The 25,353-nt window shown below is 44.3% G+C and overlaps 1 protein-coding gene across 1 annotated transcript in view; it reads left to right on the forward strand.

The window, feature by feature from the left end:
- Positions 1 to 14,796: 14,796 nt before the first annotated feature.
- Positions 14,797 to 25,353, forward strand: part of FAT4 (FAT atypical cadherin 4) — a 154,078-nt gene continuing 143,521 nt past the window's right edge. Inside the window, exon 1 of the mRNA XM_020781503.3 lies at positions 14,797 to 20,303. Coding sequence (XP_020637162.3) covers positions 15,006 to 20,303 — 5,298 coding nt within the window. The 5' untranslated portion in view covers positions 14,797 to 15,005. The remainder of the gene's footprint in view (positions 20,304 to 25,353) is intronic.

Consider the following 25,353-nt stretch of genomic DNA (forward strand, 5'->3'; position numbering starts at 1 on the left):
TCCTGGGCTAGCTGGAGAGCGAGGGGTGCCCGGCGCATCCCTTCCCACCCACCCCTTCCCCACCCCTGGCGGCTGCATAGCTTTAACCCCTCACTCGCCTGCCTTAGCCGGGTGTCTCCTGGGCTAGCTGGCGAGCGAGGGGTGCCCGGAGCGTCCCTTTCCACCCACCCCTTCCCCACCCCCGGTGGCTGCATCGCTTTAACCCCTCGCTCGCCTGCCTTAGCTGGGTGTCTCCTGGGCTAGCTGGAGAGCAAGGGGTGCCCGGCGCGTCCCTTCCCACCCACCCCTTCCCCACCCCCGGCGGCTGCATCGCTTTAACCCCTCGCTCGCCTGCCTTAGCCGGGTGTCTCCTGGGCTAGCTGGCGAGCGAGGGGTGCCTGGCGTGTCCCTTCCCACCCACCCCTTCCCCACCCCCGGTGGCTGCATCCCTCCAGCCCGCTGCTCACCGGAGAAAGACCCTCCAGCCCACCTGTTTGTGCCCCGGGACAGCCCCGGCAAGGAGGCCGGGCGTCCTCCAGGGCTGGCTGGCAGTGGAACTTGGCTTTGCTATGATCGGTTCAGATCATAGCAATGCTTTTATAACAGCTGACTGGCGGTTTCAAAATGGCCGCCCGCTGTTTCTGGGACATATTCCTCCCTTAACGAACAGCGAAAATGGCCACGCTATGGAGGATCTTCGCTGAACGATGAGTTTCAAGCCCATAGGAACACATTAATTACATTTTAATGTGTTTCTATGGGCTTTTTTGCCCCGTATAGCGACGAATCCGTATAGCGACGGTTTTTCCAGAACGGATTATTGTCGCTATGCGGGGCACCACTGTATTTATTTTGCTTAGGTTTATCCCTCAATCCTCCTCAGTTCTCCTTTCCTTTTTTTCTATATTATTGTCATTTTTAAAGACAGTGCTAGGCACAGCACACCCCACCAGGTGTTGCTGCACAGCTGTTCCCATCAGCCAGTGGTGATGAATGCTGGACATTTGCAGTCCACCAGTAACTGAAGGCCATACTTTGCCTCCTGTGTTCTAGGGCAATGATCCTTGACCTAGCATTTGTTGGAGTTTCACTTGCAATCTCGCATGCTGTCTGTGATTTGTGTGACTGGGAGGGACTTTTTTGGGATGGGGTGATTATCTGTGCAGCACTAACCAATCATTCCTTCCAGCCTTTGAATTCAAAGACAGCCTCACCTTTCTGCTGAGTGTTTCTTTCCCTCTCTTTAGCATGTTGGTAGCAGTTGTTTTGTTTGCTGTTGATCAGTTTGGTATGTTGTTAAATATACGTGCAGCAAAGAAAGCAGCACACACAAGTCTGTATTTTCAAGCAACTATAAGTAAAGAAACTTTTTTATTCTTTCTCTTACAAATGTGTCAGAGTAAGTTATTGAGTCTTTAAGAGCCAATTAATGAGTTTGCCATAGATGATCCAATGGCTCAAAGGATAGCTATAAAAATGCTGTATTTGATTCTCCCATATTTTACAGCCAGTACACAATTAATTATTTGTTGTACACTTTTTAAATTGCATTTTGTATATTTTAAACATGTAATGTATTTTATGAACTGGTTGTACACTTTTTAATTACATTTTATATATTTTAGCCACATAATATATTTTATGAACTGGTTGTACATTTCTAAACTGCATTTTGTATATTTTAGCCACATAATATGTTTTATGAACTGGTTGTACATTTTTAGATTGCATGTTGTGTATTTTAGCCATAAATATGTTTTATGAGCTGTTCACCCAATCGTAATAAATAAATTCATTCATTCCTTCAATTAATGAGAAAGAAGAATGGGTAACTACTATCCTCTGTGGATCTCTACTTCTACTGTGTAGCAAAAAGGCATTTTGTTAGAAATTCAAAACTGCAACAGTTTTTGTAAGGCTCTCCATTCCTCAGTTCACTTTTCCCGCTCTGCTTTCCCTCTGGCAAAGGATATGATAACATATGCTAAATTTTGGAAGATTAGACACATTAACAAGAGAGGTGTATTAACAGCTACTAGCTAAACTAAATGAGAGTAGAACAAAATACAGTGGTGCCTCGCATAGCGATGTTAATTGGTTCCAAAAAAAACATCGCTATGTGAAACCATCGCTATGCGAAACACCATTTCCCATAGGAATGCATTGGAAACCGGTTAATCCGTTCCAATTGGAACGGATTGCCGTCGTTAAGCGAAAAAACCCATAGGAAACATCGCTAAGCGAAACAATGTATCCTCCATTGGAATGTATTGAAGCTGACTCAATACATTTTAATGGCTTTGCGAAGTCAATTTTTGCAATTTTAAATGTGTCATACAAGGGTCAAAAATGATTTTAAATGCTTGGATTAGCTTCTGCACCCTCTAAAACGGATGCAAAAGTTAATTTGGCTTTGATCTGACTTTTCATTAATTTATGGTGAATTTTTTCCCCCCAACTTTTGACAGCTGTCAAAATCTGACAGCTCCATTATTTCCTATGGGGGAAGAAAAAATTCACAAAAAATTAATGAAGACTCAGCAACTGTTCTAAATTCTTGGGTTCGTTAGAGGACCCCCTAAGTTGTGTGCAAACCTGATTTGGCTTTGATCTGAACTTTCGTTAATTTTTTGTAAATTGTTTTCTCCCCCATAGGAAAGCATGGAGCTGTCAGATTTTGACAGGTCCATTGGTTCCTATGGGCCAAAAAAAAAATTCACAAAAAATTAACGAAAAGTCAGATCAAAGCCAAATCAGGTTTGCACATGACTTAAGGGGTCCTCTAACGAATCCAAGCATTTAGAACCGTTTTTGACCCTTCTAAGACACTTTTTTAATTGAAAAAAAACATCGTTAAGTGAAGCAGGGGACCTAAAATCGCATTCGTTATGCGAAGCATGGTCCCAAACTTCGCTAAGCAAAAATCGCCCATAGGAAACATCGTTATGCGATGCATATTATTTTCTAAAAAAACACATCGTTATGCGAATTCATCGCTAAACGAGGCAATCGTTAAGCGAGGCACCACTGTACTGTATTGAGAAGAGGGTTTGATCAACACATTCAGTGGAATGATGTAGTGCAAGTGTGACAGAATGGACTGGGTTGTCTTGACTATATGCAGAATGCCACTTTTGACTGGAACTCATGTGCCTCATTAGAGCAGCTGTGTCGTCTCCTCTGCCCAAGGTCTCTTAGCTTCTGCCACTTTTTCTTCTGGAGCCCTTCCTCCTGATCTGTTCAGCACCTGTCAATGACGTGGGTGGGCTCTGCAGCAGCTTTCTGGCGATTATTGTGCGGGAAACTGCCTGCTAGTAGGGAGAAATTTTTCACATCAGAAAAAAGTGTGGGATAGCTATTTATCCAGTAAAAAAAAAGAAGACAAAAGATATAAATCTGAAAAAAAAGAACAAGAAGAGGACTCATATACTAATACATATTGAAGATAAAAATGTAGAAATTACTACTATAACAGACATCCAAATGCTCACCATAAGGAGGAAGACCTTATGGTGACTTGGTGATCTGCCTACCTGCTCAGTCTTGCCATTGACAGGTAATTTCATGGGCCCTTCTCTCACTTCTACTTATGCTTCTTTATCTTCAAACTGGACAAAGACTGAACTGCTGTTCAAACATAGACCTCATTGAAACAGAGGATTGTTCTTTGTAAAGAAAGGCACATGCCCACCCTCATGACCCCCCTTTTCCTACTGTACTGATCTAGTATCTGGATGTACTGTTTTCCAGAGCTTGGCAAAGCTTCTTTTTTTTCTAAATGACAAATCCCTGAATTACTAGATATCGTTCCCATTCAATTACTCGTCGATGGGGCCAGATATATACCTCTGAAATGTTGAAGTAAGGTGTTCCACTGGCCTGGACCAAAAAGTGTCTCTTTTTCCCCAAAAGAAAACTGAAACTATCTGCATCAGACATGTGGCACAGCCCCACTGAGTTCAATGAGTTTAGCGCAAGATTTCATGAGAATGCTGCCTGAAATGCCCTTTTCCACATGCACACATCCTGTGCTTGAAGATTACATCTTCCTTCCTAATCTTCCCCCTTCAAAACATTTTCACTTGCTCATAACAGGCAGTGATAGTAAGGAGCACTGATTAAATAATGTAAGCAAATCACAACCAAGAGTAGCAAAGGAACCAATAGTATACAGAAACAGGATACAACTAGATGTGATAACCAAATTCACATCAAAGTCTTTCTTCTTTTCTGTCAGTGTTTCTCTCTCTCTCTCTGATTCTGCAAGATTCTAATCTGTAATGATCATAAGTGAATATCAGCTGGTCTCCCATATTTATGCCAGATGTCAAATTCTTCAATAAAAGAAAAGAAGACTTGCAAGAAATAATGATCTGCGATATCTCTTTGTTTTAGAGACCAAAGTTATCCAGGAATCAGCCGGAGCATCTCTTTAGTAATCAGCTCCATCCAAGGCTCCTTGTAGTGTTTATATTTGACCTCCTTCTTTCATTGCAGCCTTGGGGAAACAACACAGTAGGAGGGGTGGGAGAAGGCTCTGGCACATTATCCTCATGCCAAACAGGAAGCTGAGGATTCTTTGGACTTTGCTTTGTTAATAGTCTGCCCCTGCCGCTCTTTATGGATCTTCTACCCATTTCTTTTTCATAGGGAGAAATGCCAAGCTCTGTTTTAGAGGGAAATAGGAAAGGATGATTATGGCTAATGGTTGTTCCATTCCTTTTTTAAAAAATAGCAGTGTGTTTGAGTAACATTTTAGAAACGTATTTATTAATGTTTGGCATCTATGGTGGTACACCACAAGTGTGAAATACAGCTGGTGGGAGGTAACATTAATAAAGCCATTAAAAACATAAAAACAATAGGAAGCTAAAATTCATGTAAAAGGATGACTTAAAGTTATGAGCCCCAATGGTGCTCCTAGAAGAAACCACATTATGCTTGCAGACACTTGGTGTTTGACTATGTGCTGACGGAATCCTGAAACAGTTACTAAGTGTGTAACTGCTCCTGGTTCTGATCACACAAGCAGTCATTAGTTCAGTTAGGCAACAAAAACACTTTGTGTGCCGTTGGGGCGGGGGGGAAGAGACAGAACTCCATCAATGCACGGCCTTTCTCCACATAATGCTAAGATCAGACTCTCCTCCTTTTCCTTGAACCACAATCGTGAAATGTAATAGTTTGGGACAACAAAAATTTTAATCTGAATACTCATCATAAACAGATATTTCCAAATGTGCCATATTAAATTACAAAGGAGTAACTTTGCTTACAGGGGATCCACTGAAAACAAGGAGACTTCAATTAATCTATCCTAAGCATGACTAAGTCTGTATCCAAAGCAAAGATTCTTGTGGCACCATAAAAGCTAATATATTTTGGTGTGGCAGAGATTTTAAACAAGGCACAAAATATTGTCTTTCTATTTTGCAAGGAGTGAGAGAAAGAGAGAGAAGCAGTAAAAAATTATTGCAATATGGAATACAGTTGGTAAGGAATAATGAAGTGCATTTGCTGTTTCATCCCATGTCCTGTTGGTTCATACTACCCAAGGCAGATAGATAGCGGCAAAATTGCCATGCTTCTTAGCCCAACTGGTGGTAGGACAAGTATCGTCAGTTCCAGGGGTGGGGCTGGCATAACTTACCTGTCCAAATCAAGCTTTCTGGAGAACAGAGTGGCTTTGGTTCCAGATCCACACCTGCCCTGCCCATAAGATATCACAATATGAGACTCCACCTGAAGTTCTAGGAACAAAACCTCTGGAGATGCATCTGCTCAATTAGAAGAAAGAAAACATCCCTCCTTCCCTACACCTGTATAAATGTGTTGGGTGTTCCATCGAGACAACTGGGAGATAACTCACATTAGAGTAGGTCCATTGAATCAATGGAGAGTTAGTAATTCAACTTTTCTGTAAGTTCCATTGATCCAAATTGGCCTATGCTGACTGTAGCTAACTTTGCACAGTAAAGGGCAGTTAAAGTAGATGAGTTGGAATCAATGGAACTTGCAGACAACTTGACTCACTACATAAGAAGAGCCCTGCTCAATCAGGCCAAGGGCCCATCTAGTCCAGCTTCCTGTATCTCACAGTGGCCCCACCAAATGACTCTGGGAGCACATGAGACAACTAGATAGCTGTCTCCTGATACCCCTCCCCTGCATCTGGCATTTGGAGGTACTTTCCTTTTAAGCCTGGCAATTATACATCCCCATCATGGCTTGTAAACTGTGATGGACTTTTCCTCCAAGAATCTGTCCAATCCCCTTTTAAGGCACCTAGGCCAGATGCCATCACCACATCCTGTGGCAAGGAGTTCCACAGACTAACTGGGTAACTTTCCGCTGGGTACAGAAATATTTTCTTTTGTCTGTTCTCACTCTCCCAACACTCAATTTGAGTTGACTGGTTCTAGCATTGCGTGAGAGGGAAAAGAGCTTCCCTCTATCCACTTTATCCATCCCCTGCATAATTTTGTATGTCTCAATCATACGCCTCTTCAGGCGCCTCTTCTCTAGATTAAAGAGTCTCAAATGCTGCAGCCTTTCCTCATAAGGGAGGTGCCCCAGCCCAGTCATCATTTTAGTCATTCTCTTCTGCACTTTTTCCAGTTCCGCTATGTCTTTTTTGAGAAAAAGACATTTACGCCTTTTACAGGCGACCAGCACTGTATGCAATACTCGAGGTGTGGCCTTACCAGCATTTTGTACAATGGCATTATAATGTTGGCTGTTTTATTTTCAGTCCCCCTTTTTAATGATTTCTAGCATGGAATTGGCCTTTTTCACTGCTGCCACACACTGGATTGACACTTTCATCGAGCTATCCGCCAGCACACCAAGATCTCTTTCATGATCTATCACAGATAGCTCAGAACCCATTAGCTGATAACTAAAGTTTTTTTGCCTCAATGTGCAGTACTGTACTTTACATTTTCTTATATTGAAACACATTTGTCATTTTGCCACCCATTCTTCCAGTTTGGAGAGATCCTTCTGGAACGCTTCATAATCCCTTCTGGTCTTCACTACCCAGAAGTTTTGTGTCATCTGCAAACTTGACCACCTCACTGCTTATCCCTGTCTCCAGGTTATTTATGAAAAGCACCAGTCTCAGGACAGATCCCTGGGGCACATTGCTCTTCACCTCTCTCCATTGTGAAAATTGCCCATTGACACCTACTCTCTGTTTCCTGGTTCTCAACCAATTCTCAGTCCATAAAAGAACCTGCCCTTATCCCCTGACTGTGGAGTTCTTTCAGAAGCCTTTGGTAAGGGACTGTGTCAAATGCCTTCTGAAAATCCAGATAGACTATATCCACTGGTTCACCCACATCCACATGCATGCTGATGTTTTCAAAGAATTCTTAAAACCTTGAGTATGGGGAATCATTTATGCAGAAAATACTGGGATGAATATTAGAAATAAATGACAATTCAAAACGTCAGTGTGGCGTTCTCTATTTATTCGGTCTATGGTTCATGTTGTTATATAATGGAATGGTTCGTGCGGAGCCAGGAGAGATGCTATAAGAGAAGGAGCCTAGTCAATGTTAGAGTCAGGCAGTAGAGAAAAGTCAGCAAGAGTAAGAACCAGAGAGAGTAATAGAGTGTGTAGTTTGGGAAATTCTGAGGTGTGATTAGCTACTGAAGATATTTATGAATCAATCTCTGTAATCAATAAACCAAAGTTTTATTTAAAAGAACTTGAAGTGTGGACCTGAATCTTTCTGAAGTAATGGTGATTTAGAGATCGCCTGGTGGCAGCAGAGTAAAAGAAGAGAGTGTTTGCCTTCGGGTGCTCTGAGGCTTGAAGGTAAAACAAGGGGGCACGAGGGAGGACGCCACAGTCAGAGAGTGAAGAAATTGTAAAACCAGACCACCATCTTGTGAACCCTCTTTCTTTTTCCCTTTTTCTGTTTGTTTCTACCTTATATGAAATTCAATAAAATGCATCAAAAATAGTTAATGCCACTTGATCTGGGGGCCATTTTGTCCCATCCTGGAAGACTCATTTTCCCTCACACTTCCAGGAACTCCCACACCCATGTTAATCCTCACTGATCTTTTTTCTGCAACTGCAACCCACCCACCCCAATTCTCTAGGGGTATGATGTGCTATTTAGGGGTTATCGGGGAGCAAACCATATTTTTTCTGATGGTTGTTGTGGGTTTTTCAGGTTCTTTGGCCATGTTCTGAAGGTTTTTCAGTGCTGTCCTCTGAAGATGCCGGCCACAGAGACTGGCGAAATGTTAGGAAGAACAACTTTCAGAACACGGCCAAAGAGCCCCAAAAAAACACAACAACCATTAGATCCCGGCTGTGAAAGCCTTTGCAAATACCTATTTTTTCTGCTTGTATTTGTTATCGTCAGTGTTTTAAATGTTATTTGAGCTGTTACAAGGGTAGGGATAGCCTTTACATGAACTGAGAATGGAACAGAGTGTTCGGATCATAGCCTATCACACCACATAGCCTATCACACCACATAGCCTATCACACCACACCATTACTTCAGAAAGATTCAGGTCCACACTTCAAGTTCTTTTAAATAAAACTTTGGTTTATTGATTACAGAGATTGATTCACACTGATAAAAATCAGGCTGATTTTTATGGTAAAATATATCAGGAGCATGGGGAAGTCTGCTGTTTGTCCTGTGGGAAGATGTGCATTGCTGAGACAATATAGTTTGAAGAGCAAGTGAATAAACTCCTGATGATGTGACATTATTATAATGATGTTGTCAGATTAAACATGAGGAGAGAGAAAAATAGAGCTTTGTAATCCTGGGAGCAAGAATGGCATACTCCCTACCTTTTCACTGTAAAAAAGAGAAAGGAGAACCTGCCATCAATTCTGTCCTATTATAAACAGCAAGAGAACTTGCAGGAAGGCCAACACTGAGATATATTTTTTCATTTTTGCTTTGTTTGTGACGGGTGCTGTAGAAAATCCTACTTTTTAATTTCAGAAGGAAAGCACATGTTATGTCTTCACCTTCAGATGTATCCCTGAAGAGAATATCAGCCACACAGTACAAAGGTAGTAACTACAGGGTGTTTAATCTGTTTTTATTATTATTATTATTTAAACAAACACGTAAATAAACCAGTGGCTGAAACAATCTGGGAGAAGTGATTCCTTAAAGTAACTTTTCTCATTCTTGTCATCAGGCTGCACGTTGCAATGGATGATACAGCATAGCCATGACAAATTAACCTTGACTTTCCTTGAGTCCTGCATAGCCTATTTTGTCCCCAGAACACTGGACGTTTGCTGCCAAATGCTCTAAAGATTTATTTAAACACTTTACTTAAATTCTTGCTGCTGTTCCCCAATTTCAATAGTATGTTATTTAGGGTTTTGCTGTCTGAGAATCAGGTTTTATCAAGACCTTTATTTTTCAGGAAATAACTAGTTATTAAATACAATTGAAAGTCATTGCAAAATAGAAATTATACCTTCTCCCCAAAGGTGGTTTTCAGAGATTCCGACAAATCTTTTCACCCACTGCTATCCTGAGGCAATAAAGAGGAAATAGCATTGTAATCAGACACTTTCAGTCTACTGTACTAATAAAGTCAAATTGGCCAGTCAGCCAGAAAACAAAACACAGTGTTTAATAGCAACACCAGAGGGCACTGTTTACCTGCCATTGAGCTGCTCAGCATCCCTTGACATCACAGACACTAATCTGCAGACCAGACTGAAAGTACATTAGGAGATTGAAATGTAGATATTTATATCTGACTTACAATTGCTAATTTACACTGTGCTTTTATAAACAAAGGGCTTCCCAAACAACAATAAGAGCAAAATGCACAGGTATTATTTTTACAATTATGCTCATGCTCATTCTTATAGGTACAGTTGGAATTCTCTTCATGCATTGGAAGAGCTGTATTTATGTTTGACAGAGCTTGGAAAAGGAAAGTGCAGAGAGTTCTTTTAAAGAAAAAAGCTTATTCTACCATTTACATTTATTCAAGTAAAAGGGAAACGTGTAGTTCACCACTTGTGTGTGTTCAATTAAAATAAATTTTAAGGATTGTATTCTGCTGGAAGGGAATCAACAAAAAAAACAGCAACAAAAATGAAAGTGAAACAAAGCAAAACATAACAAAAAACACCTTAAATAGTGAGACATTGTTATGTTGGGAAAGAGCAGCCTATATGACAGCATGGGAGAGCAACTTGCAAATAATCTTAAGTAGTTTTGGGAGTTCATTTATCAGTAACGGTATTGTAGTTGTCCACTGTGGCACTGGGGATATCATGGGAGCTGACAGGTGCCCATTTGCCACAGCTGTGTAAATATTGTGCAGAAAGAGGGGTTGTATAGTTCCCTCCCATCAACTTGAAAAATAAAATCTACATATAACATTCATTTGAAAGTGCCACAACTGCTAAGAATATCTTCTATACATAAAGGTTATGTATAGAACCTTTATGTATAGCAACCCTTGAAAAAAATGTGTACATGTCATGTGTGTCTGTGAGTGAAAAAGAGAAGAGATCAAGGAAGGGAAGATCATGGAGAGGAGAGAGAGGAAGATTTCTAACTGACTTAGATAACAATCAAATGTATACAGATACAAACTTCTTAAATTTATCCCTTGGCTTTTCTGATATTGTTTCTGCATGCTATATGTTGAACACAGAAAATGATATCACCAATCATGTACCATCGTCAGTTCTGACTTACAGACACCCTTTTCAAGTTTTTCCAGATACTGTACAGAATACTCAGAAGAGGTTTACCATTCCCTTCTTCTGAGAGTGACTGGGGATTGTGTAGTTTGCCCAAGACTACATAGGCTGGCTCTACTCCCAGGAAGCACAGTGGGGAATTTAGCTCCCAACCTTTGTCTCTGCAGCCAGATACTACCTAAACCACTGAGCTATCCAGCCGAAAGTAACATACTTCCAAGAAATCATGAATTTAGGTATCTGACTTAGGAACACTAGCACACAGCTCTGGTGCTTGCAAAATCAAACTCAGTTTACAAAGGTAAACTGGGTCAGTAGCATTGATCTTAATGGACCATTTCAGCATATGCAAAATTTGTCCTCCTTAAAATCTGTGAGAGTGGTAACATAAACACCAGATTACCTGCCTCAGAGAGAAACAGACCCCGTGGTTCACTTGTACTCCTCGTGTTTCACATTCACAAGGTTGAATCCCTGTCCTGCCCCTGTCCTCTTTAGATAGGGTAGAGGAAAAACTGCCTTAAGACCTGTTACAGTTCAATGCAGACAGCACACACCAAGCAGTCCAACTGAGTATAAAGCAGCTTCCTTATCTTCCTGTTGGGTTGGGAACAGCAAAAGAGTTATTTCCAATGCAAGTCTGTGGCAATTCAAAATAGCAGCAGCCGTCTTTGCTCACACAGCTGCCACCTCCCTGTGGATCTGGGGGCCTGCTTCTTTGGTTGGTGACAGAGCTGAAGAACAGCAGCCCTCCCTCTCTGCAGGGGAGGAAGCAGACTTTGAAAAAAGCAAATGTAATTTTCCAACTGCACAAATGTTCCATCAGACCTTCCACACTAAAAAGACAAAGTAAAGATAGAAAACCATGATTTGCTCTTTGCTTACATCCTGTATGGCAGGTTCTCCATAGGAACCATAATTACCTCCTGTCTTGAGTCACCCCTTAGTGTGACAGCAAGCAAAACTCCAGAAAATTACTTTTTTTAACTACAATCCCCAGAATCCCCACACTGCCAAGCTCTGTAAAGACAGCCAATCATCTGTAAAAAAAAAAAAAAAAAAGAGGAAACAAAGTGGTCTCTATATATGTTTGCTGCTGTATTAAAGCTGCATTGCCTAAACTGATACCTCTCAAGACAGAATACCTGGCATGCTTTGAAGCTTTTGCTTGGCCTTTTGGTATTGTCACACTGCTACACCATTTCTATTTTTGTGAAGGATTTCACAGCCAGGATCTAATGGTTGTTGTGGTTTTTTCGGGCTCTTTGGCCGTGTTCTGGACGTTTCGCCAGTCTCTGTGGCCGGCATCTTCAGAGGACTGGAGTAGGAACTCTGTCCATGCTCTGTCACAGCTATAAATACTATCCAACAAACACCAACAGAGCATGGCCAGTTTCTACTCCAGTCCTCTGAAGATGCCGGCCACAGAGACTGGCGAAACGTCAGGAAGAACAACCTTCAGAACACGGCCAAAGAGCCCGAAAAACCCACAACAACCATTTCTATTTTAACGCCCTCCCTCCAAACCACAACACATCCCAGGTTCACACAGAATATTTTGCCTGCCAATGTATCAGCAGGTTTTTCCTGTCTTTTAGTGTGAGGGCAACTATGGCTACAGATAGGGCATCTCCAGCCCTAGCTGGGCGGCTGCTCTCGGGAGCCCTCTCTGTTGCTTGGCCACCCACCTGAGGGCACCAACAGGGCAAAGGCCCGTTGAGGCTTCCCGCGCTTGCCATCACTCTCTTTGGGAGCAAAAAAGCACAGCCAGCCTCGGCCATTCCCGGAGAGAAGAGGGCGGTTCTCTGGGGTCCACCCGCGCTCTCCAGCTGTTCTCCCTTTGGGAAAGACCGGCTCTGAAGCCCGCCGCGCTTCCCAGAGGGAAAGAGAAATGAAAAGTAAGGGCCGCTGCCTTTGTCGCTCAGTCACCTGCAAGAGATTTGCAAAAGAGTGCGAGGGAGCTGCTTTTCCGAAAAGGTATTTTTTTTAATTTGATTTGTACACCGCCCCATGCTCCCTATGCTGGGAGGTTTCCACAATAAATAAAACGTAACACTAATAAACTACTCAGGAGCAGTAAGAAAGTAAAGCCATCGTCGCCGCCCAGGTGAGGAAGCGGTGGAAGGGCTTTAGGGGGCGCAACCCTCGCGCATTCAGTCCTTGGCGCGGGACCCCGGCGAGCGGCGCGAGGAAAAGCCCTGTTAAATGACCAGGTCCAGAATCCCCGTGGTGGCTGGGGGATTCTGGGAGTTGTAGTACAGAGAGTATAACTTTCCTTAAGCTTTCGTTCGTTCCAGGGAAGAGGGGCTCTCTCAGCCCAGCTATTGCCAAGCCCAAACCTGCCTCTGAAGCCCTGCCTATTGTTTAGAGGGGCAGTCGTGCACGAGGGTAACGCTGCCGAAACGGGCAGGACCCTTCGCACTTTGTAACGGGAGGAAGCAACGGAAAGGAGGGGAAACCCATCGTGCGCCCCCCCATTCTCGGAGATGAAACAGTTAACGTTAAATCCGCGGCGCGCCTTCCCAGACATGCTGCGCTTAATCCCTTTCGGAGTTATTGTTTATTGCAGCGACTCGACGTTTACCCTCCTCCCCCGTTCCCCCCCTCCCACCCCCACTCTTCTGTGCAAAGCTGACATCTGAGGAAGAGATGGAGCGTCGCCGGTCCCTCGCGCCGCCGCCGCCGCCAAGGCTCTCGCGCCAGGCTTCCCCTCACTTCGCCTTCCCTTCTCGCTTGAGTCCCGAAAGAAACCTGCCTTTTACTTTTTGATTGACGCTCCGAAGAGCCATTGGAGTTCAGGTCAACGGAGACGGAGGCTCGACCTCCCCCCCCATCTCAATGAAGGAGAGGTGTGGGCGGGGCCGCCGATGACAAGCCAATTGGAGGCGGAGACGGGAGGCCGCGGGGCGCGCGGGGTGTCCGGGGAGAGGAGGGAAAGGGGGGGGACGTGCGGCGGCGGCGCTCGGCGCGTCTGGAAGTAAAGAGCGAAGAGCTCCAATGAGTCCCGGACAAAGTTTCTGCCTGGCTCGCTGCTGGGCGGTGTGTGCGCGCGCTCGGCAGGCGTCTTCCCCCGCCCCGCCGACGCCCCGGCCGAGCCGCTGAGCTACCCAGAGGAAGAGCTTCCAGTGCCCGGCCGGAGGAGCTGCGCCCAAGCCTCCCGAGTGGGCGAGGGCAGCTTTCGGGGATTACGGATCTGAAAGAAGCGCAACCTGCCCTGCCGAAGGAAAAGACCAACCACTTGATGCACGTTTGCCCTTCGGTTTGCGCTTGTCGGGATAGCTTTGCGCGCGCGTGGGTGGCCGGAGTTTTTGTCCCGCGACCCTCCGTCGCCTCCTTTGATTGCCTTGCCGCCGCCTCCACCCGACCCCTCCGTCCCCTTCTTCTTTGGAGTTGACAACTCCGGACGCACGTCGGAAAGGCTCCCCGAAGGATGTACAAAAGAGAGAGAGCCGCCGCGCAGCCCGCTGGAGCTGAGGGGAACTTTTGAACAATGCCCAGGAGGGCTCCGGGGGCCGCGCACGTCCAGAGAGAGGCTCCCAGCAGCAGCAGCAGCGGCGGCGGCGGCGGCAGGAGCCGCGAAAGCAAGCCCTGGAGCTGCGGAAAGAGGAGGCGAAGAGGGGAACCAGGAGAACCCCGTAGATGAGGAGGAGAGGAGAGGAGCTGGCCGCGTCTCTTTCTGCGGTGCAGAAGGAAGGGGTCTGCTAGGAGCCGTGGCGGGAGGGAGCCTGCCTTAAAGCATCGCCACGTTCCCCGCTCCCCTTCAAGCGGAATTGCTCGGACCGCCGTCACGCTCCCCCCCCCCCACGCATCGATCCCCCCCCCTTGAATACTTTTGCTGAAGGGACTGGGCTGGACCTTTCCTTTCTCGCTGCAAGAAAACTCCGAAGCGGCGGGACGCGGGGAGTTGTTTCCCCCTCTTCTTTTCTTGACGGTGCAAACGTCCCCCCCCTCCGCCCCACCGATCCTCCCCACACCTTCTTCGTCCCCGGCCGCACAAGTCGCCCGAGGGGAAGGAAGGGGGGGGAGACAAGCCCGCGTCTGGCTGGGTGGGTGGGAGCGCGACGGCTCGTGGACCGACGGCTCCTCGCTTTGTCTGCCCGCCCTGCGCGCCGCCAAGAGGGAGAGAGAAAAGGATGCCCAGAGCTGTGGAGGCGACGGCTGCCTTCTCTCTCCCACCTGGACGCCTCTGGTGATGTGGATCGCCCTGCCCGGCTGGCTGACGCTTGCTAACCTTTTGGCCTGGCTGGCGGTTCTCGTGGTCTGCAAGACTTGGGCAGGTGAGGAGGATTTGCTGTAGCTGGGCACCATGGGCCTTGTCAGGATGCCAAGCAGTGCCTCCTCTTCCACTTGGATTCTCTCTTTTGCCTTGCTCCTGTTGCTGGTGATGCATGCCTCCGGTGAGCCTAGGCAGCTTTTCCAGGTATTGGAAGAGCAGCCTCCAGGTACCTGGGTGGGAACCATTGCCACCCGGCCGGGCTTCACCTACCGCCTGAGTGAGCAACATGCCCTTTTCTCCATTAATGCCACGTCTGGAGAGCTGCACACCCGGGCCACCATTGACCGGGAGAGCCTGACCAGCGACGTGATGGACCTGGTGGTGCTTTCCAGCCAGCCGACCTATCCCAGCGAGGTGCGCATCGTGGTGCTGGACCTGAACGACAACGCGCCTGTCTTCCCGGATCCATCCATTGTGGTGACTTTCAAGGAGGACACAGGCAGCGGCCGACAGCTGATCCTGGACACCGCTACAGATGCGGATAGCGGGACCAACGGTGTGGACCACAGCTCTTACCGCATTGTGGGTGGTAACGAAGAGGGCCGCTTCCAGCTTAATGTCACGCTCAACCCCAGTGGGGCAGGGGCCTTCCTGCATTTGGTCTCGCGTGGGGGGTTGGATCGAGAGGCCACCCCTGCCTACCAGCTGCTGGTGCAGGTGGAGGACAAAGGGGAACCTCGGAGGCGTGGATATTTACAGGTCAATGTCACTGTGCAGGATATCAATGACAACCCACCGGTTTTCAGTCAAACCCTCTACCAAGCTCGTGTGCCTGAAGATGCACCGGTTGGAGCCAGCGTTCTTCAGGTGGCAGCAGCAGATGCTGACGAGGGCACCAATGCTGACATCCGATATCGCCTGGAAGGAGCCGAAAGCGCTGGTGTGGATGGAGCTGTGGCACTTCCTTTCGAGGTGGACCCAGAAAGTGGGATCATTCGCATTCGGGAGGCACTGGACTATGAGACCCGGCGGCAGTACTCCCTAACAGTTCAGGCCACAGACCGGGGCGTGCCAGCGTTAAGTGGCCGGGCTGAAGCGCTGATTCGCTTGCTGGATGTGAATGATAATGAGCCCCGGGTGAAATTCCGCTACTTTCCTGCCACCTCTCGTTTTGCCTCAGTGGATGAAAATGCTGCACCTGGCACAGTAGTGGCATTGCTGACTGTGAGCGATGCTGATTCTCCAGCAGCCAATGGGAATATCTCAGTGTCCATCTTGGGTGGGAATGAGCAGCGCCATTTTGAGGTCCAAAGCAGCAAAGTTCCCAATCTCAGCCTTATCAAAGTGGCAGCTGCCCTTGACCGGGAACGCATACCCACCTATAATCTCACTGTGGCTGTGACTGATAACTTTGGGGCTCCTCCACCATCACCTGGTTCCCTCCCATCTTCCCTGAGCCCTGAAGGAACTCTTCCTGCCCCAGTCAGCCGTTCCTCTGTTGCTAGCCTAGTGATCTTTGTGAATGATATCAATGACCACCCTCCTGTTTTTGGGCAGTCCATCTATCAAGTGAATATCAGTGAAGAGGTACCCCCTGGCAGCTATGTGCAAGGTCTGAGTGCTACAGATCGTGATTCTGGGCTGAATGCCAACCTCAAATATAGCATAGTTTCTGGCAATGAGTTGGGCTGGTTTTGTATTAGTGAGCACAGTGGCTTAGTCACCACCAAGAGCCCTGATACCACTGGAGTTAGACCTCTCCTTGGAGTATCTGGCCCAAATATGGTAGCATCTGGTGGGCTGGACCGGGAAGTAGCTTCCCAGGTGGTGCTGAACATCAGTGCCCGAGATCAAGGGGTCCAACCAAAAATATCCTATGCCCAACTCATAGTGAATATTTTGGATGTTAATGATGAAAGGCCGCTGTTTAGCCAGCCAGATGGGTATCATGTGTCAGTGGCAGAGAATTCTCCTTCAGGAACAGAGTTGCTGGTCCTCACTGCTGTTGATGGTGACTTGGGAGTTAATGGGACTGTGCGCTACTCTTTGCAAGAAACTGAGCCAGGGGGGGTGGCAGGTGGCCCTTTGGTAGCTACATGGAGGATTTTCCGCTTGGATCCTATCTCAGGACGACTCAGTACAATTTCACTGTTAGACAGGGAAGAACAAAATTTTTACTCAGTGCAAGTGCTAGCCACCGATATGGGCTCTCCTCCCCTGTCCTCCGTGGCTCAAGTCAATGTGAGCTTGCTTGATGTAAATGATAACAGCCCCCTGTTCTACCCTGTCCAGTACTTTGCCCATGTCCAAGAAAATGAACCACTAGGCAGCTATGTTACCACTGTGTCTGCCAGTGATCCTGACCTTGGACTGAATGGGACAGTCAGGTACAGCATTTCACTGGGAGATACCTCCAGGTTTCAAATTCATAGTCAGACAGGAGTGATTACCACAAAAACGGTTCTAGATAGAGAGGAGAGGACTGCTTACCAACTACAGGTGGTGGCCAGTGATGGTGGCAATCTCCAGTCCCAAAACCAGGCCATAGTAACAGTCACTGTTTTGGATACTCAGGATAATCCACCAGTATTTGGCCAGGACATATATAGCTTTGTGGTGTTTGAAAATGTTGCCCTAGGTTATCATGTAGGCAGAGTTTCTGCATCCACTATGGACTTGAACACCAACATCACTTACCTTATCACAACAGGAGACCAAAGGGGGATGTTTGAAATTAACAAAGTGACAGGCTTGATCACTACGGCTAGTGTTATTGATAGGGAAGAGCAAGCCTTTTACCAACTGAAAGTGGTGGCAAGTGGTGGAGTGATCACTGGGGATGCCTTGGTTAATATAACTGTCCGAGATCTAAATGACAACTCCCCCCATTTTCTTCATGCAGTGGAAACTGTTGATGTGGTAGAGAACTGGAGTACTGGGCACACCATATTTCAAGCCAAAGCTGTAGACCCTGATGAAGGTGTCAATGGCATGGTCCTTTACAGTCTAAAACAGAATCCTAAGGACCTTTTCAGTGTCAATGAGCAAAGTGGTGCCATCACTTTAACTGGGCCGCTGGATATAAATGTTGGGTCTTACCAAGTGGAGATTCTTGCTTCTGACTTGGGAGTCCCACAGCGTTCCTCTAGCTTCATCCTAACCATTTCTGTTCATGATGTAAATGATAACCCACCAGTGTTTGACCAGCTTTCCTATGAAATCACTATTTCTGAACTGGAGCCTGTGAACTCTAGATTCTTTAGTGTGCACGCTTCTGACAAGGACTCAGGCGCAAATGGAGAAATAGCTTATAACATAATTGAAGGAAATATTGGAGATGCCTTTGGCATATTTCCAGATGGTCAGCTGTACATAAAGAGTGAGCTGGACCGTGAACTTCAGGAGAGATACACGCTGCTGGTTTCAGCTTCTGATAGAGCTGTAGAGCCACTCAGTGCCACGGTGAATGTCACTGTAATTCTAGAAGATGTAAATGATAACAGACCGTTGTTTAACAGTACCAATTATGTTTTTTATTATGAGGAAGAGCAGAGTGGCGGCTCATTTGTGGGTAAAATAAGTGCTGTCGACAAAGATTCTGGGTCTAATGGAGAAGTCAGATACTCATTTGAACACATGCAGCCTGATTTTGAATTGAATGCAATCAGTGGGGAAATAAAAAGCACCTATCAGTTAGACAGGGAAGCCCTTATGAGGCAAAGGGGAGCTGCTGTGTTTACATTTACAGTCATTGCAACAGATCAAGGGTTGCCAAAGCCTTTAAGGGATCAGGCGACAGTGCAGGTTTATTTGAAGGATATAAACGATAATGTGCCAAAATTTTTAAAAGAACTTTATCAAGCTACAATATCAGAATTAGCTGCAAATCTGACACAGGTATTAAGAGTTTCAGCCTCAGATGTTGATGAAGGTAATAATGGACTCATCCACTATTCTGTAGTTAAGGGCAATGAAGAAAACCAGTTTACAATAGACAGTAACACTGGCCAGGTGACTTTAATTGGTAATCTAGACCATGAAGCTACTGCATCCTATTCACTTACGATTCAAGCAGTAGATTCTGGGACAGTTCCACTAAGCTCAGTCTGTACACTGAACATTGAAGTTTTGGATGAAAATGACAACAGTCCTTCTTTCCCTAAATCAACTTTATTTGTTGATGTCTTGGAAAACATGAGAATTGGGGAACTGGTCTCTTCTGTTACTGCCACTGATTCTGACTCGGGTGACAATGCTGATCTTCATTATAGTATTACAGGGACAAATAACCATGGAACATTTAGCATCAGTCCCAATACTGGCAGTATTTTCCTCGCCAAAAAGTTGGATTTTGAAACCCAATCTATGTATAAACTAAACATAACTGCAAAAGACAAAGGAAGGCCTCCTCAGTCATCTACTATGTCAGTTGTTATATATGTCAGAGATTATAATGACAACCCACCTCAGTTTCCACCTGGAGACATTTTTAAATCTATTGTTGAGAACATTCCTATTGGGAGCTCTGTCATTTCTGTAACTGCTCATGATCCAGATGCAGATATTAATGGGCAGTTAGCATATACTATAATGCAGCAGATGCCAAGAGGGAACCATTTCCGTATTGATCATGTCAAAGGAACAATATATACCAATGCTGAAATAGACCGTGAATTTGCTAATCTCTTTGAATTAACAGTGAAAGCCATTGACCAAGCTGTCCCTGTTGAATCCAGAAGATTTGCTTGGAAGAATGTCACAATTCTGGTAACTGACCAGAATGATAACGTTCCTACTTTTCTGTCACAAAATGCACTTGCTGCAGATCCTTCTATTGTGATTGGTACAGTCCTAACTACAATTGTTGCTGCTGATCCTGATGAAGGGGCAAATGGAGAGGTCGAATATGAAATAATTAATGGGGACACAGACACCTTTGTTGTGGACCGCTACAGTGGAGAACTAAGAGTATCATCGGCCTTAGTGGCATCTCAGCTTATGTACAGCTTCATAGTTTCAGCCACGGATCTTGGCCCTGAGAGAAGAAAGTCAACCACAGAGATGACTGTGATTCTACAAGGACTTGACGGGCCTGTTTTTACTCAACCAAAATATATTACCATTTTAAAGGAAGGTGAGCCTATTGGGACCAACGTGATATCCATAGAAGCAGCTAGTCCTAGAGGCACTGAAGCACTTGTGGAATATTTCATAGTCTCAGTGCGTTGTGAAGACAAAACATTTGGCCGACTCTTTACCATTGGGCGTCACACTGGTGTGATCCAGACAGCTGCTATTTTGGATAGAGAACAAGGAGCCCGCCTATACCTGGTGGATGTTTATGCCATTGAAAAATCTGCTGCTTTGCCACGTACCCAGAGAGCAGAGGTAAAATCTTTTTTCTTATTTAACTGACTGTACTTCTGTTAGCTCAGTTCTTTTAGAATGCAACCCATGAACACCTAGGGCTGAGTGTATGGCTTACTTCTGAGTAGAATTCTATAAAGTTGCACTTTTGAGTCTTCCCAATGTTAGTTATTTTGCTGATTCTAAAGTATTTTTTATTGTCAGACTGTTGTGTAGCCTGCAGGAGTAACCTCTGAAAAAGCATACAAGTATTACATTCCTCGTACATAGAACAAAGTGCAGATTTACTACTTTTGCCTGAGATTAGTTAGCTGATCAGCATGCTATACAAGTGACTTTTCATTCCAGCTTCACAGGCTGACAACTGGCATTCACTAGTTGACTTTAACTGTGGTCTCTTTTGGATTTGACATTTTCTTCATGGAAAGCCCTGTATGTGAAAGGGTCTTGTCTTAGACTTCTTGCCAATTACATCAGTTTGGATACCTTGTTTAGCAGCCTATGAGCTTTGAGCTGGTTGTACCAGAGGGTGGACTGTTTTCTTACTCCTTATTGTACAATCCTGAGTGTTTGGACAAGTTACAGAAAACTTAGTTTATTCTTCCAAATGAATTTCTTTTCAACTCTCAACACTTCTTTTCCATTCCTCTAGGCTTGCCAATGTTTTAGCTTCCCTCTAAAGACTTGCATTTTTTTTTAGATTGATACAGAAGCCAAATGTTGAATGTTAAAATGATTCAGTTCTTTGGGGAAATGGATAATGAAACATTAGTTATGATATTAGAATGATATACTAAATAATTTGTTTTGCTAAAGATGTGCCATGAGCCTATTTGTGTGATTTTTCATACAGTTACAATAGGTATTATCTTTCAGAAACTTAGGTTTGGAAACATTTCTAGGCCAATCAAGGTGGGGCTTTTCTTTTCTGTCTGGCATTGTTCAGCTCCTGACTCCTAAATTGTGCTGAGTCAGTGCATACTTTGGAGCAAAACATATTCAGTAGACAAAATGTGTTCAGCAGGAGATGCCGGAAGTGTAGTACAAGTCAAACATTTCCCTCATGGTCTAAACAGTCGAACTCTGAAAGGGAATACAACTGCACATCCTAGAGACTGCTTTCAAGTACTGATATAGAGTACAGTACTGAAATCCTCACACACCTACGTACTTGGGATTAACCAGTGAGACTTACTTCTAAGTAACCATTCGTAAGACTGAGCTGCAGAGATACTCTCTTTTCATTTAAAGCAAGTTCCATCACAGAGTGACTTTGTTTCTTTCTCGCAAATAAAATGTTAAGTGTGGAAAATGTAATGATAAGGAAAATGTGTGCAACTGGGTACGTTTGTTGTTATGTCATTATACAGTTCAGTTAGAAACATCAGTGTGAAGTTTGGCTTCAGCTGCTGCTCTAGTAGAAATACATTTTACTGTTGTTAGGAAGAATCTTATTTCATTTCATCTATGCTTTGGAGCCACAGACTAATTTAATCTTTATCTGCCACCTTCAGTTCAGTTAAAACATTGAAACTGAAACTGAATTATCTTCATATTTCACTCTAACCTTCAATCTCCAGTCTGTTTACCTGGGAGAAAATATAGCAGTTCAGTGGAACTTATATCAGAGTAGACATGTTACAAGAATGCACCCTTTAATGAAGGTCTCAGTTGGAATTTTAAGATATATCATAGGGTGGAAAAATTATGGGAAAAATAAAGCTAAGCATGCAAACACATATCTGCAAGTAACTTAATTAGTATCTAACTACCATTATTCATTCCAATAATCAGGTATCTATCTATGGAAGGTATTTATTTATTTATTTATTTATTTATTTATTTATTTATTTATTTATTTATTTATTTATACCCTGCCCATCTAATCAACTGACTACTTTGGGCGGCTTCCAACACATATAATAAGAATATAAAATATAACAACATTTAAACATCAGTAATAGAATGACATATTACTTGTAAGAGGTGTTCCAGCAGGAACTTGATATGGGCTATTGTAACACACCAAATGCACTGTGGTTTGAAATGTTGAATTTCAAATAATCCAAAACTAATTTGTAGTATGTTGCTCGGTAGGTAGTACTTCACATATCTTAAATTATCCATCAGTACAGTTCTGCTGCTTACAGCACTGTCATACAGAAGTTAAATACATGCTTATTGACTGGAACTCCTAAGTAAGTTGTATAGGATCATAGTCTAATGTCGAATATCGACAATGTGCTAACAGAATGTCTATTTTTTGAAACAACAACTTTTTTTTTTTTACTTTATTGATGAATTTATGTTAACGGCATCACTTATTTTCTGCTCGGGCCTTCCTAGTTTGAATTAAAGAAGTAATATGACCTGTAGTTAGAGTCTCAGTTCAATCAACATGTGCTCATTTTCATATATTGGAAATGAAGAAAGATCCTGGTTTGTTTGTTTGTTTGTTTGTTTTTTGGTACTACAGTTCTTCCAGTGTCTTAGCTGGCTGGTAGAGTCTAGAAATCTTAGTATTAAAAGTAACTTTTATCTTCTCTGCATATTGTGTATTGTATACCATAAATAGTCTTGAACTTTACACTTGGCAAGAGATAATTGAGACAAGTTTTGAATTGCATTCTTTATGTTCAGAGGCTATTTTTCAGAATCTTAGAAGAATCTTAGAACTGCTGAGCTGGAAGTGACCCTATGGATCATTGAATCTAGCCCTCTCAATGAGGCACAGTGGGGACTCAAACTCCCAACCTCTGAGCTATCCAGCGGTTTATATAGTGTTGTCACTATTGTAGTAGAAAAGAATGTACACTGTCCCTTTTGGTCCACAAATTCAAAATTGTTCAGTTAAAAACTTTTAAAATCAGTGGTTCCCTGTTTTTAAGATTATTCACTTCGCCCTACCTTTTCTGCAGAAGTTATATTCCCTTAACATCTATGTGACAGGCAGGCATTCCAACAGGTGGATGTGATATCAAGAAGGAGATGATGCTAGGGAAGGCTTTGTCTGTTGGCATTCTGCCTGTCAGGGTTGCTACTTGCTGCAAGAGGTGGGCTTAATGTTAAAAAGTCAGTCTAGAACTCATGGACCTGTTCTTGATACCAAGAGTTGGGTTTGAGCATCAGGAAAATATAATGAGCTTTTTCTGGACAGGAGCAGAGAGCAAAATTGTATCAAAACTGGCCAGTCCCCATTTTGACAATGTGGCAAAGGCTTCACAGTGGAGAAGGGCAGGAATTTATAGCCATTCTGGACACAACCATTCATGAGATAGGCTACTGGGCCTTCTTTTTGCTACACATTGCCTGCATTTTAATAAGATAGAATTGTGGCACAGAGTACTCTGACTGCTCCACAAATAAATTTTTACAGCAATTGCAGAGCAGGCTCATTTGAAACAATGGCACTTAAGAAAGAGTTGACTAGGGATGGGCACAAAAGAAAGAATGAGTTGAAAAAGATAATAATCTGGGCTGGTTTGTGTTTCAGGCCGAAATGAAGGACCACAATTTTTTCCACTTGATTTTGCTTGGCCAAACGGATGATGGATGCTATGCTCCCTTCCTGCTGCCATTGTCAACTCCCTACCTGGTCCTGTTGCCACCACCTCTTCTTTCTCCAGAGCCACTATCTTCAGAGGCAGCATCCTGCTTCCCTTCTAGGATCTGGGCCAGCTGTCTCTGTGCATGCTGACAGCTGATAGGCAGGGCAGCGGGAATAGGGAAGGTGAGTGGTTGGCAGACGAGGAGGAGCCATTCGCATGTTTAGTCACAACTTCAGTTTTGCCTTTGCTCTGTAATCTGCCATGCTGCCTGGTTGATGAAATATTGCCACTGGAAGAAGAAGGAATTGCCCATTATTTGAGGTTATTTTCTTTAGTTTGCCTGAGTAAGTTCTTTTGTGGATCCCAGGTAGTGTCTTTGGCATGTAAATGTAACATGGGAAAGGTGCTTTCTTGCAGCATCACTAGTGGTAAATACTTTAATACAGATGTGACCAATTTGTAGTCATCTTGATGTTATTGCACTGCAGCTTCCATCAGTCCTAGCCAGTAATAGTGAGGGAGATGCAATACAACGACATCTTGAAGGCAATATGTTGGCGACCCCTGTTTAATTATTATAAATAGACTTACATTATTTGAGTAATGGAAAAGGATATAATGGGGAAAATCCTGTTCAAGACAGGGTCATGTAAAGCTACACTGGAGTAAATGTGCCGTGTGTTACACCCAACAACAAGGATTGTGCTACTCAGTTGTACAGTTGATTGCATGCCCTTGGCATAACCAAATACACAGTGTGCTGGCATAAGTGCTTCATGGATAGCACTTCTGCCTTGGCTCTATCATAACTACTTCGGGTGCAGCCTTCAGTTGCATGCAGATTACTAATGTTCCACAGAATTTTGGCCAATATACTGAGGGTTCAGGAAAGGGTAGCTGGCCCTTCTAATGTTTGGATAGGGTTGGTAGGCCAAAATGATCTGGAGGAACAGAGTTGCCCAAACTTGCTGTAATGGAAGATTTTGAATGCTGCAACACAGCCTTGCTATGGGCTGGGGAAATGTAGTTCTTTCAGGCTTTTGTATACAGACCAAGAGGATTTCATGTCTCAGATTTTCTTGTAGCTCAAATTTTGTTGTTTTAGATACATTGCTGAATGGAAGGTGGAAAGGACGACACAGAACTCTTACATGAGCATCTCCTACTTCACAATTATGTTCACTTTGACAGAAGGAAAGAGAAATGGCAGGGCAGAAAGACTGGACCCCCTGGTTAGCAATAGTGAAGGTGAGGAAGAAGACCTCTGTCACCAAAAAAATACATGTCTGGCCTTGAATTTGGAGAGGTGTGGTCTTGTGTTAAATTGGGGAACTAACACATTGAGTCATACAGCAAGCAGTAGTTAAGCTGAAGTACTGCCATGAAAACTCTGTTCATGACCTGCGTTGGATCCTGACTCAGCCTTCCATCCATCTTTGCAAGATTGGTAAATTGAATACTAAGATCATGGGGGGAACCTATGTGTAGCCTGCATAATTAAATTGCAAACCACCTAGAGAGAG

The sequence above is a fragment of the Pogona vitticeps genome, chromosome 5, assembly GCF_051106095.1.
Source record: "Pogona vitticeps strain Pit_001003342236 chromosome 5, PviZW2.1, whole genome shotgun sequence".
Classification (NCBI taxonomy): Eukaryota; Metazoa; Chordata; class Lepidosauria; order Squamata; family Agamidae; genus Pogona; species Pogona vitticeps.